Source organism: Pyxicephalus adspersus, chromosome 6 (assembly GCF_032062135.1).
Source record: "Pyxicephalus adspersus chromosome 6, UCB_Pads_2.0, whole genome shotgun sequence".
NCBI lineage: Eukaryota > Metazoa > Chordata > Amphibia > Anura > Pyxicephalidae > Pyxicephalus > Pyxicephalus adspersus.
The window spans coordinates 16,923,231-16,937,563 of NC_092863.1; the positions used below are offsets into that span (position 1 = coordinate 16,923,231).

At 36.9% G+C, this 14,333-nt stretch overlaps 1 protein-coding gene across 1 annotated transcript; it reads left to right on the top strand.

Moving 5' to 3' along the window:
* Positions 1–5,282: 5,282 nt before the first annotated feature.
* LOC140333244 (keratin, type I cytoskeletal 12-like) lies at positions 5,283–13,851 on the top strand. Its single transcript, XM_072414784.1, has 8 exons — positions 5,283–5,748; positions 10,104–10,186; positions 10,956–11,112; positions 11,494–11,652; positions 11,745–11,870; positions 12,424–12,641; positions 12,842–12,897; positions 13,461–13,851. Exons 1-8 carry the CDS (start codon positions 5,365–5,367, stop codon positions 13,559–13,561), a joined length of 1,284 nt encoding a protein of 427 aa, XP_072270885.1. The 5' UTR covers positions 5,283–5,364; the 3' UTR covers positions 13,562–13,851.
* The last annotated feature ends 482 nt before the right edge of the window (positions 13,852–14,333 follow it).

The window sequence follows — 14,333 nt, forward strand, 5'->3', positions numbered from 1 at the left end:
CTTACAAGATATTTCATTTTTTGGAACATTTCTTAAAAACCCTACACAAGATTGTGCTTGAAATCCCAAGAGATCATCAGTTTCTTAAATATTCAGACCTGCCTGCCCAACATCCACAACCATATCACTTTTAATGCCACTGAAATCACTTTTCTTCCCCAATTCTGATGCTTGGTTTGAACTTCATGTTGATAAGATTAAAGGCCTTGGAAATTAGGTATGTGCATTAATAAGCAGTTGAACCAATGTACTTATAAAGTAGCCAGTAAGTATATGTTTATCATATAGACCTTCAAGCTGAAATTTATGCTGAACCTTCAAGCTGAAGATTAGGTTGTTCCTATTTAGCTGACATGGACGTAGTCCTGGAAGATCAAAGAACACGAGTTCAAAAATAAATGCTGTGCATTTTATTGGAGGAGAGGACAGAAGGGTGCTGCTCGCTTGTCCACCTCCCTTCCCTATAGAACAGAACAACAATGTACATAGCCTAAGTCACTGACTCTAAACAATATGGAGATCAGTAGCTGTGGCCTTACTCTGAATGTTTGTTCTGGGTTTTGCCACTTGGAAATCAATCCACATACCATTGAAAAAGCACTACAGCTATTAAGTTTTATGAATACATGTCCTAATACTTAAAGTTGTGGGCAACAGGTCTTAAGTGCCCTTGAGAGTAAGAAGTACATTTTCTCAACAATATGACAACATTGTGTAAAATGTGCAGGGAACATGTCAGTTTACCGTGGATTGTAGACATAATTAGTCTTCTAATGCATGGAGCATTCTTTTATTTTATTAAGGCCAAAGAGTCGTAAAGAAATACTAAGACATATTATAATAAAATTCTATTAACACTACCATGTGTAATCACTATCACACACTTTTCATGACATTGTTTAATGTACAGCGCTGGGTAATATGTTGGCGCTATATAAATCCTGTTTATTATTATTATTATTATATTATTAATAATAATAATAATATTAATATACTGTGTCTATTTGGCTTTAGCAGTACCATAGTACTGTTATCTGACTCTTGGGATATGACGTTTTTAAAAGCTATTAAGCATGCATGTTAGGAAATCTTCCATTTCACAATCCACGTGATTCAAACTTCGCTGTTTAAGTTTAAGGTTGTGTCACACTGGGACTGTTGGAGACACCCCAAGCAGCAGAATCACATAGGTGCAGTTTTTTTCTAATAATGTTTTCGGAAGTATCACAAACTGTCTCTCTCGAGTTTAGTAATTTTGGGGTATCTGTAGAAGTGGTATTCTTGCCAATGGCCAGCAATGCAAGTGGCATTCCTCCCAATCACCACCACCATAATGTACTGTAAGCTTTGGATATAGTTATTATATCATGGGTTCCCTGAAGACCTGAAAATTATTTCAAGAGTTCCCCCATGTAAAAAAAAGGTTAAAAAATGATGTATCACAGTAATGGGTTGTACAAATGTGACTCATTCACAGTATTTTTTTACATATTCCTATACAAAACAGCCTAAACAACACAGGAATACCTTGTTATGTCCTCTGTGCCTTCATCGCTGTCTGACTCTGAATAGGGGATCATTTCATCAAGCAGAAAACTGGTTTTCTGGCAGCTGGCTTGAAAGCTGCAATAACACTGAGCCTCACCCATGGCACTGATAAATCATCAGTCTCTTCCTGGGATGTGTTGGGGAGCCAAAGCATACCAGAAGAACACTTTGCGAAATCAGGCTCCCCCACCCAGGTTCATAATGATTATCTCTCTAACATGTGTGGAAACTGTCAGGTTTAACAATATTACCTCACAAATGGGAATATAAGAGGTGATGAAGCATTAAAGGAATGGCAGACGTACATTGCTGAGACCTCGCCCTGGATGCACTGATTAGGATTACTGTCACTAATCAAAATGACAAATATATATTGCCCATGATAAGGCTGTATTGTGAAAAAACTGAAAGGACGGAAATATAAAAAAAAATGTTTTCTTTAGATCCAAATGCCATACAAATTGCAAGACCATCTTCTTTTAATGGTAGAGATTTTAGGTTTTTCCTCGCTGGTGACTTCACCCTTGCTCAGACATCAAATGTATGCTTTCTAAAGGTATAATTCCAAGGTTTTTTGGACTAAAAGGGATAGGCAGTCTGCTTTAACCACTGGGAGTCCAAATGCTACAATAAGTGTACAAAAGTAACTTTTAAACTTCCTTAATTTCCAAAAATGGTGCGTGGGAACAACCCTTCTTCTCCAGGTTCAGAAAAATCCAATTGTAAAACTGCACACCAAATCACTAAAACCTCAACAATGTCTTCATTAGGAACCCATACAGCTCATATAGCAACCCCATCTCTACATGAGATCAATGGATTACCAATTATTTCTAAAGATCTAGTGATGTGGCAGAGTCTGTTTTTTGAATAAATTCTTTTACGGTATTGACTGTCTCTATAAACTATACTTGGATTTTCAAGATAGTATGTAAACTTTGTAGCAGAAAGAAACTTTTCCATTGTGTTATCCTATGTCCTGGAGTTTACTGAATGGTACAACGCTAAGCAAACAATACTAAGAAAATGAAAGGATAAAGAAAGTAAGTTACTCATGTTCTCAAGCTGCTTTGTAAGATCTTTGCTCCCAACCCATTATACAGCTCAGCATAGAGATTAACAGGATATTACAATTTCACTGAAGATGGCATCAATTTCCAGTATATTGTGAACCAAATGCTAAACAAACAAGATACCTTGAAATAATGGTATGTTGTGAACCAGCTAATTAGCTGTAATAAAGCAATTTTTAGGTTTTTTCATAATTTTAATTTGTTTAAAAATCCATTTGTGCTACTTTTGGTTGTGTACATTTATACATACATGCATTCGGGTGCACAAATTATTTCTATAGATAACTACTTGTATGGTTGGTTTTTAAGGTCATTATATACTTCAGCACTAAACCACGATAATGGGAAAAGGATTACATTACAAGTCTCTAAATCCATTTTTTTGTCAAAATGTCAAAAATAAACTGTACTGTGTGACTGACACTGGCCATATAAACTAGTACTAGACTAGTACAAAAGAGAGATTTTTTTTTAGGATTACCATAGGGAACAGACATGTTCAGATTGTGTGATTGCAGGTCATTACTATTCATGTCTAAGGCCTGACATGAGTCAGTATTCACCTCCAATTCATTGCACTGATTGGAGTGTTCAGGCGGATTGTAAGCAACCAGCGTGGACAAAGAGTGAAAATGTTGGTAAATATTGATTGAAAGTACACAAGTCAAGTTGTGGGTATGAATGGTCCAGCAAACCCATTCATGGGAGCATTCTAAGCAAGGTAATTGGTTGGTCTATGGTTCGCCCCATCCCCATTTTAATGATTGGAAATTGTACAAGATCACACACTTGTGCTGTGATTAAGCACGGAAAATCGAGCGCTTAACATCTGCTAAAATTGATTACACTAGACTGTTGAGTGGTACATTGGTATTGGATCTGCTAGTGTGGAATAGGACTTAGCAACAAACCTGGAAAACCAAAAATAAGAGCCAGCAAAACATGTGATGTCACCTCTGCAATAAAACAAATATACCTGCCTGTCCACAACCTCCTAGATTGTAAGCTCTTCAGGGCAGGGTCCCCTCCTCCTCCTGTGTCACTGTCTGTGTACCATCTCGGGATGCTGGGAATTCCATCAATGTGGCCTGACCAATCAAGGCACCCAAAAAACTGAACCCAGATAGAGAAACTAGAGAAGAAGCTGATGGAGCAAGAAAAGGGGAGTGTAGTTCTACTTTAACTCTAATGTAATATACATAAATCAAGAAGATTCCATTGCAGTTAATATCTTGTAAATGTAATTTTTACTTTTTTAGAAATATTCTTCTTGGATAACCATTAATTACCCTTATTGCACAAATACACCCATTAGCTTATGCATTTTTTGGGGGGCACTAGGTTACAATGAATAGGTTGGTGTGCTGAGAGTGAAAGCACAAGAAAACCTAGTTTACATTTGCCAGTTCCTGTTCCATCGATGGTGCCGCCATCTTTTTTCTTCTTTTCTTCATTCAATCCTAGCAGCTAAAGGGATGGTAAGCTGTGCATGTGCAAATCTTCAATTTTGACAGTTGAGAATACGTATTGGAAAAAGGACAATGTCAGACAATGCAAAAGTCCTGCCAGATCACAAATTTTAAAGTTGAACCTTATTTACAGCTGACTCCCCATTTTGAAGCACAGATCTGGTGCCAAAGGACACATTGGGTGATATGAACTTGGTCTATAAAATTCTGTATATAGAAAAAGACGTTCCAATTAAGATCACAGCACAATTTTAACTGCCAGTCTTTGCCAGATTATGTAAAATATAATGAATCAACTAAAATAATAAACCCCAGTGGTGGCAGAAGAGCCCTCCAAGTCGCCCAACTTGCCTTTCCTTTGCATCCCCCACATATAGTTCTACTTTTCCTACTCTTTTTAATCACTGTAATTCCTTGGCCAGAATACATTATGTCCTTGGTAAACCTCTTTATCTTTTTTATATGTGTTCATTATTCTTTATTAAAATTCACAACAAACTGCATTGAATTTTTTCATTGTTAAAAACAAATCTGTATTTTTTGAATTGCCCATAAAAGCAGACACAATTGACAATGCCCTTGTAACAATACAGCCGAGGTACTGACAGACATATACAGGTACAATTTAGGAGTTTGGGATTTTCTGCATAACAATGAAATTGCTATTTGTACAAACCACCAGCAATTATTCTAAAACAAAATCAAATCTGATTTACAGTCTACATATTAAAGATGCTTAATAAGTGTAGAGCTAAAGTTTAAACAATATATTGGAAAACATATAAGCAGGTTTCTATAAACCAGACATAGTTGTCACCTATAGCATATTATTTGTCTGGTAAGATTGGGTAGAAATTTGCCCCAGGCAGGCATCTTTAATTGCCTCCTGTCTTTTCCTAAGGCATAAAATGTGTCTATAATGCAATGGATGTAAAAAAAAAACAGAAGGTCCCTAGTATGATCAGCATAACAGGAAAAGTCTTCTCATAAAAGTTAAATCTCACCCCACCTATTGTTCTGGACCACAAACCCTCCAGGCAAATTTCACAAGGGATGCATGTTACATCTGTTGTATTAAACAGGTGGGCACAGTTGAACACGTAAACAGACCATAAAACAAATGCTCGAGGAGGAATGTGCACACTGCACACCTACAGACCCACCCACTCTTCAATATAAAGGTGACACAGAGAGCCGTGAGCTCAGCTTCCTGCATCCTCTCTCCATCACATTTTGGAGTCTTTCCAGCTTGTACATCTACTACTGCCTGCATCATGTCTGTGAGCAGTTACCAAGTCAGGTCATCCAGCCAGAAGGTGCAAAACAGCAGCCGAAGCACCTTTGGAGGGTTCAGCAGCGGCTCATTGTCTGGAGCTGGATATGGCAGTGGTTATGGGTCCCAAGTCGCCAGCATCAGCTATGGAAGCATTGGCTTTGGTGGCAGCGATGGGCTCCTACTGGGAGGAGAGAAGCAGACCATGCAAAACCTAAATGATCGCCTGGCAAGTTACCTGGATAAAGTGCGAGCTCTGGAGTCCGCTAATGCTGAGCTGGAGAAGAAAATTAGAGAGTGGTATGAACAGCACAGCGCAATAAACAACTCCCAAAGCCGAGACTACTCCAAGTACTTCAGTATCATCGAAGATTTGAAGAGCAAGGTGAGTACCGTAATGTGATAATTAAATAATGAAATTTAAATGCAAACCTTACATCTTATTTTTCATTTTCATGAATACAGAAAACTTGCTTATGATAAAATATGTGTTAGCCTTAAATATTGTACATCTTTGGTATAGATACGTATTTAAGCTACAGTAGGCTTAGCAGAGGTTAACTGTTCTTTAAATGACATACTAGACAGGATGTCAACTGTGTAAAAGTCAATAGCTGTTCCTGCCCACAACTTTCAGGGTGTTTTAATGAAGCAGAACACAATGTCCAACGTGCAGTAACCCATAACAACGCAATCTTACCATTAATTACTTTGACTCTGGATTTTCTATAAACTAAACGTGTTCTTGTGTAAAAGGCCAATCAAAGATATTCCTTAATTCATATAGAAAGTATTGCTTGTTTGTAGAAAAGTAAATATATTTGACTTTTTTTTTGTTTGCTCAGCAGGTAGGTGTATATTCTGTAAACAGCCATATTATTTTATGGGTAACTTATTGATGATTGTCCGTAAAATTTCTATACATGAAGTTAAAATGGACCTCAGGTTAAATTTAGGTTCATTGCTCCAGCTTGCTGTTCCTAGGAGTAAACTAACAGTAAAGAAATGAAATACTTAGATGAAGTGTATGGCCTCTGGGTCTAACTAACCAATGGGCTCTCTATGCAGCAGATGTACCTGTTGCTTGCTTCTGCCTAACCCCTCAACCACTGGCATAGGGCCCTTTGGTACCTTTGCCATATACATCACCCACCAACAAGGGATCATGAAGGCAGGGAGATGTATTCCTGGACTGTAATCGTTATTTCCTTCAGTTTTCAATTGCCTTAACCGATTACCTCCATATTAGAGATGTATTGGGCATGGCGAAAAGCAAGGTACAGCGTTCTATACCAGATCACCCAACCAAAATTCATCTTCTGCTGGCCACACTTTATAATGGCTGGTATATTACTGTACTTAGGACATCAAAAATGTCCCTTTCACTTTATTGCATAAACATTTTATACGTTAACCCGTATTTTTTAACTTCCGAAATATGGCTTCAATGAAACTTCAATATGGCTTTTAAATATATTGCGTAGATCACTGCACAAAATGAATAGAAACCATACATTCTTGTATATAATATATGGGACAATTAGGCACATGACTTTGGATCCAGTAATGTTCATTTTAACAAAAACCTTTTTTCTTTATTGTTTGTTACCCACATTAAAGATATAAAAAATAAAGATGGTGTTGAGTGAAGGGACATACGATGGAGGGTTATCAGGTTACAGTTTTCGCAAGGCATGACATCACACTGAAATACAAGCTGCTTGTAATAACTATACAGTGTAAAAGGGATGCCTGGGAGCGGTTTACCTAATTTACTTAAAGAACAGAGCAAAAACTAAGAATACCCAGATGTATATTATCAGTCAACAGTACACAGTTGTAAAACCATAGGTAACACCTGTTTGATTATAAAGAACAAGATTACTTTATTGAGTCAAGTCTGAAAGATGACCCCTTATTATTTGAATGGTTTACTGTTTCTATGCTTTGCATACTATGTTACCAAGAAGAAGCTGGAAACATAAAACCATGCCTCTTTAAAGGAGTTTCCTTCCTTCAGATGAATTGGTCCTCTCAGTTTCAACATATGGGACCTGGTTTATTAAAGCTCTCCAAGATTGGAGAAGATCATCTCATATCATGGGTGAAGCTGGGTGATCCAACAAACCTAGAAAAGATTTGGTAAAAAACATGAATAAAAACATTTGACTACTAATACCAAATGATCATAGAAAATCATTTCCAGTTTATTGGATCACCCAGGTTCACACATAATTGTCTATATTCTCCAGTCTTGGAGAGCTTTAATAAATCAGACCATGAAAAGAGCCATTGAGTGGCAATAGAAAAATAAGAGCAGGACCAATTTCTGTGTGTTTGTTTGGGCATGAGCACTGCCAGAGCCCTACCTAGATGACCTCCAACAGGCTACTCATGTACATGTTTCTAACCAAACAGTCAAACTGATTACAAAACGGTCAGAAACAGAATCCATGAAGGGGCATGTGGGCCTGATGATCAGTAGTGGGACCAATGCTCATAGATCGGTACCATGCAGCCTAATTGGCATTTGAATGAAGACACTAGATATTATTTTAGGAACAACTTCAATAGTCATAAAACAGTATTGCACCTATTATAAGGAGGGTGTAGCCAGCTTAAAAAAAGATGACGTCCATGGATTTGTTCATGGCTTAGTTTAAAGCGGAGTATGAAAAGGTGTCGATGTTCTATTTGCCTTGATTCCATCTTACTTGAAGAACTTGTGCTTTGTAAAAAAACTTGACAATTTGAAAAATGAGTAAATAAAAGCAGCCAACTCATTTCAGGTTTAGACATATTCATCAGGGTGCACTGTGTACTATGGCTGCTTTCCAAACTCCAGACCCCAGAAAATAGCATTTGCAAAAGCAGAGACCCGAAATGGCAACCCCCATATATCTGTCATCTCAGGTTCATTTTAAAGGTTCTGAAAACTGTTAAAATAATAGTAGGAAAATAAGACAGCAAGTTAGCCTAATTTAGTATTTATTTTTAGTGTAGAAACTGACAGTGTGACTACTGTTCTGAATATGTGCTTTGAAGACGAACATTGAGTGCGTGTTTCCACTGTTTACATACACTTGCTATTCAGCTGCCTGCAGGCTCTCGGTGATAAAAGGCTTTCTGTTTCTGGAACTTTGCTAACATGTCCAAAATACACTAAGGGATAATAAAAACATGCTCCCTTTGATAGAAAACAATGCATTTGTTTGTGTGCCATGGAAAACAGAACCAAAGACATAATATTGTAAATGAAAGTAACAATCGAGACATCAATGTAATAGAAAATAAAGAACACATAATAAAGAAAATGGATCTTAATTTACCACCATTATCATTAATTAAATATAAACTGCTTTGAAAACATTTGAAAGGCAATGTGGAATTATGTATACATTTTTTTGCATCAGGTGCAAACATTAAAAGCTTATAAATTCATTTAATGGTGAAAAGTTATGAGATCTGATGCCCAAATTTTTTCCTAGATGATCATGCATGTTATAGAACGTTTGTCTGATAAAGCCAATTTTTTTTCAGACTGGGGATTGTTTGAATATTTGCAGACACTTCTACGCCCCTGGTTGATGCCCTTTAGCTTGCTTGGGTGAAAGCTGTTTCACAAAGTTGGAAATTCTCTTAATACCTTAAAATATTCTCTTGTCTGCTCCCATTTGAGAGGAACATGACTTCTCCAACCTTGGACTTGAGTCTTACACACAAAGCTAAGCTCAGTCCAATGTCCCTTTTTCCAGCTATTCATGGGCAGGGCTTATTTAGCAAATGACAAGCTCCCTATGTGCTTAGGACCCCAAGGCTCCCATGCTTTGCAGGTTAACAAGTGCTTATAGATGCATGTGCTGACATTCTTTGCCCTTTTCTTAAAATTCTAATTGTCGGACTGTGCCAGTTCTCTGTTTTTATACCTTGGTGGGGCATAGCCACTGGAAAATTAGCAGCTAGAGGTTGAAGGTCCCAATCTGCCAACTTCTTGACTCATTAGGTAGTGAAACTTAAGAATTACTATGGAAAGGTATGATTTGAAGATTTTGATTGTCATTACTATGTGTGCCCCATTGAAATGATTTTCCTTCATTTATTTGTCCTGGACACACAACAAGAAATTCATAGAAATGTCTTCAAAGTGAGGGCAAACTTTTATGATCTTTAATCATCCAGTGATCATATGATTGCTCTAATAAAAGAATGTTGTGCAGGCATGCATACCTGTTCCTACAGGAAGGAAAGGGCCATTGCAGAAGATGTAATTTCAAAGACAATAACAATTGTTCTGGGAAAAACTATACACTCCCATCAACTCACCCAGGCGTTCTTTCCATGGTCAGCCTTAAAACATACAAACTAAAAATGTACAGGGCTGTATTGTTCTCTGATAATCGTAGTCACCTTTGGTTCACAAAGCTGTCTTCTCACCAGAACTTCAGTCTTGAAGGTGACCTGAAGTACTTTAGATAGGTATATACCATTGCGTGTTTCAGTTAGTTGGTACAGTGATGAAATTGTTATGTTGTACAGTGTGATAACATCTTTTTCAGGTGTGAACACTGAATGATTTATTGGAATGTTGTCTGTGTAAGCCATTTCCTGTTCCTTTTGGAAGATTAGCTAATGAGTGTCGTCAACTACTTGTAATAACATGCTGAGAAGATAAAACATGTCAAGCAGTGAGGTGTATCATGATCAAAGGCCAATGATGTCTTCATGCTTTGTGTCCCACAGATTATCATTGCCAGTACAGACAACGCTAGAGTGGTCCTGCAGATTGACAATGCCCGACTGGCTGCTGATGACTTCAGAATGAAGTAGGTATTCTTCAGGATCTGACTTTGGAATGATGATTCATTAATGAATAAATGTTGACCTCATCCATTCAAATATTTTCCATTGATCGCCTATCAAACCCCCACACCACAAAGCAATTGCACAGAGCCTATAGTGTTTTTTGTAGCTTTTTAGTAAAAGCTGAATTGAACTTTGCATTTAAATCAGCCTCATTTCTTAAAAGTACTGTTCAAAGGCTTACGTTTTTTTTCTCAAAGAAGCCACAGCCTAAGTAAAAAAGCCTGTCCCTTAACAGCATGCTGTAGAGAAGGTTCTCTTGCTATCTGTTTGGAAACACTGGCCTCTTTGCATATGTCCAACACACAGCCTGTTGGCTCTCCATTCAGCGAATTCAAGTGTTCTGAATGAATAAAGAACATTAGCTTGGACACAGTCTGGTTATGATTCAACAAGGGTCCTTCTAAGCAGAATGCTGGCAAGGAACAGGTTTTTCCGCTTACTGGTTCCCTGCATAGATCCTTTAGATAGGCATCCCAATACCAAACAACAGCAGGTGCTGATGGATGTGTTATGGTGCACTGCAAAGTGAAAGAATGAGCTGCCTTAACGCAATGCACTTTGAAACACAGAATTCCTTATGTGCATGCGTGCATGGGTGCATGGGGTAATGCACCTAAATATAACAGACTGGTGTGAAGTGGGTATAAAGTAAAGTAATTCTATGATTGTGAAAAAACAGTAGTTATGTATGTAAAGCAACCAGTAATTCATTGGCTAACTCTATGTCAGGTATGAGAATGAACTGACCCTACGCCAGAGCGTGGAGAGTGACATCAATGGCCTCCGACGTGTCTTGGATGAACTGACACTGGCCAGGTCCGACCTTGAGCTGCAGGTTGAATCTTTGAATGAAGAACTGGCTTTCCTCAAGAAGAACCATCTAGAGGTAACAAAATCATTTAAAAACCTAAACTTGACATTGCAGTTTCAGATTGATGGTAAAAACAACAAAACTACAAAGGTTCCTGCTTTTCAAGAAAGGGATAGCAGCAATGATAAAGGGAATGGTCATAAGCCAGTAACTCCAGCCAGTGTTTGGCTCACCCTGCCAGAATCCACACATTACATTGAAACATTCATTTTTGAAAATCTACAAAAGGCATTGGGCACTATACACAGAGTAATTTAAAGCAAATACAACATGGAATTTCCAAATTAGGCCCTTTAAATGTGAACAAATTGTGAATGATGCTCAAGATATTGTGGCACATTATACCATATGCTAAAACAATGCATCTTAATAAAAGTATATGTTTCCCATAAATAGGAGATGAATTCCCTTAAAGGTACCACAGGCCAAGTCAGTGTTGAGATGGATGCTGCACCAGGTGTGGACCTAACCAAATTACTGAAGGACATGAGAGCAGATTACGAACTTGTGGCAGAGAAGAACCGCAAAGAAGCTGAAGACTGGTTCCTCAAGAAGGTAAGAAATAACACTACACAACTTTGTCGCCCTTTATTTCTTCTTACATTTCTAGATAATTAATTGGAAAATTCTGATGTTGGCCATTTCAGAGCAGTGAACTGAAAAAGGAAATTTCTGTGGGTGTACATGAAGTCCAGAGCAGCCGCACTGAGATCACAGACCTCAAGCGAACATTACAAAGTCTGGAAATTGAACTACAGGCACAGATCTCCATGGTAAGAATCATTTTATATTAATAATATTAATACATATACATTTTTTATAATGAAAATATTTCTTAAAGCAGATATTTAACTGGAAGACTTTGTAAATTGCCATTTCTGTCCTGGTTGAGTTTCAGTTCCTTAACCATTTATACCTTTAGAATCATTGACTCAGAATACTCGTACAGCTCAGCTGTTTATGTTTGTTTCAAGTATGTAGATGACACTTCTGAAACCCAAAGATGATTTTATATCCAGACAATTAGTATTCTTTAAAGTTGGTCTAGCATTAGAAGTGCACATCACCTTTAAGCGGAAGGTCCACCTAAATGGTATTTATGGATTTCCAGTTTAAACACAATCGTACAAAGCTATCTTCTTTATCAATGTTCAACAGGATCCAGTTTTTAAGCTATTTTCTCTAAGACAAAAGCATACTCGTTCTAACTACCCCTTTACATTTGTTAGGATATGTTAAACAATTACATCATCTGTTAAAATTGACATTGAATGTTTGAAAATTCCTTTACTAAAGAAAAGTCATACAACATCTTTTCAAACCTAGAAAAACTCTCTGGAAGGAACATTATCAGAGACAGAAGGACGTTATTGCACACACTTGAACCAGATCCAGATCCAGATCAGCAGCCTCGAAGAACAGTTGCAACAAGTCAGATCAGACATGGAAAGACAGAGGGGAGAATATGCAAGGCTCTTGGACATCAAGACCAGGCTGGAAATGGAGATTGAGACCTACAGACGCCTGCTGGAGGGAGAACTTGGGTAAGAAGTTTCCTAAAAGATGGGGAGAGATACCAAATAACGATCCACACACATAAATATGAGTTAAAGGGTATATCTAGACATTAATGAAACTGCAAACCTCCCTTTTTATCCCTGTTTGTTTGTATCCTTATTGAAAGTTTTAGCAAAAAAAATAAAACATTTGAAAATATTAATCTGAGATTTTTTTTTACTTACAGAAGTATCAGTGTGCAGAAAACCACATCCCAGACATCATCAGTGGACTCCAAAAGAGGTAAAAAAAAAAAAAAATCAGTTCTACCCTATAACTTTGATATAATCACCATGTAATGTGTCATGGGGGCTGTTGGTCCCAAAAAAATTGTAGAAGGTGTAATAGGTATTAGAGCTAACATATTCCAAATATATAATTTAGTGTCCAGGTGGAATTAAGTATTTTTGGTAGGTATAAATTACACAACATCTTGCAGTCTCTATTATCTCTGTCAAAAAGTTATGTCCGAAGGAAAGTTCCCAATCATTAACATATAACTAATGCTGGACATACATCACAATCATATTGTACAATCTCCTTTATATTTACTAACACCTATGTTGAGCCTACTTGTTAAATACTCGACTGCTTAAGCAAGCCCCTATATACATACCCATTTATAAATCTAAGTGGAATTGTATATAGTTTTATCCTTGGAATGTTATCTGTATTGGCATCATAAGGATGGCAAAATACAGATATAGAAGTGTCTCATGTACAGCCAGTTTGTATAATAGAAATCCTTGATACAATTTAATGTTTAGAAGACAAGTATTCAAAATCTCATCTCTTGTGTGTTCCAGATCCAACCAAAATCAGGAAGGTGAAGACCATTGTTGAAGAAGTAGTTGATGGAAAAGTTGTTTCTTCCCAAGTGAAGGAGTTAGAAGAAAAGATCAACTAGATTGGTGATAACACAGACACAATAAGCTCCAATTGATGCACAATGGCTTTAGTGCAAATAAAGGTTATGAATTTTACATTGCAATTAATTGTGAAAATACTGCCATTTGTACCAATATAAATAAAGCAAAGTAATATCAATAAAGCAATGGAAATGTAATCTAAACTTAACAACTATGTTTTTGTTCATGGGAGAAAACACCCAATCTTTTAATGGGAAAATTGCATAACAATCCAGCTAGCACATTTGCCTGTGTTTCAATAAAGAATTACTTAATTCTCTGCACATAAGATCTTTTTTATTATTTATTTGCATTTTTATATTGTAATATAAATTTTCCTGAAAGGGTTCATTGTTATTGTATTCCCTTTATAACTGTATCTACTATGGGTTTCAAAAGTCCCAAAAGAAAATCCATACAACCCTCCATACAACTTCAGAGGAGTCACAGTTGTGTATCCAAACGTGTATACAAAGCTTGAGCTACAGAGCTCTGTAAAAGACAGAGTATATACTGTATATACAGTACAAAGTATTTATTTGTTATATTTAATAATAATAAGATACAAAAACAATACATTTCCATTATCAGTCAGCAAATTTTATATGTGAAGCATTTAAAGTGTTTAGTTTTTATCACCTCTCTATTTCTGTCTGGACAAACCTCCATTAGTTTTCCTTTTAGTTTATTAACTTTTCTTTACACATACTCATAAATACCCCCTCTGCTGCTTCCATTGCTCTTATGTGCTGTGCCACCAGTGAAATTCTA

Bases quoted from the DNA above. Each gene is read 5' to 3' on its own strand.
- LOC140333244 (XM_072414784.1), top strand. From the start codon at position 5,365: ATGTCTGTGAGCAGTTACCAAGTCAGGTCATCCAGCCAGAAGGTGCAA. The intron at 5,749-10,103 runs GTGAGTACCGTA...TGTGTCCCACAG, and splicing joins TCGAAGATTTGAAGAGCAAG to ATTATCATTGCCAGTACAGA. The intron at 10,187-10,955 runs GTAGGTATTCTT...ACTCTATGTCAG, and splicing joins GCTGATGACTTCAGAATGAA to GTATGAGAATGAACTGACCC.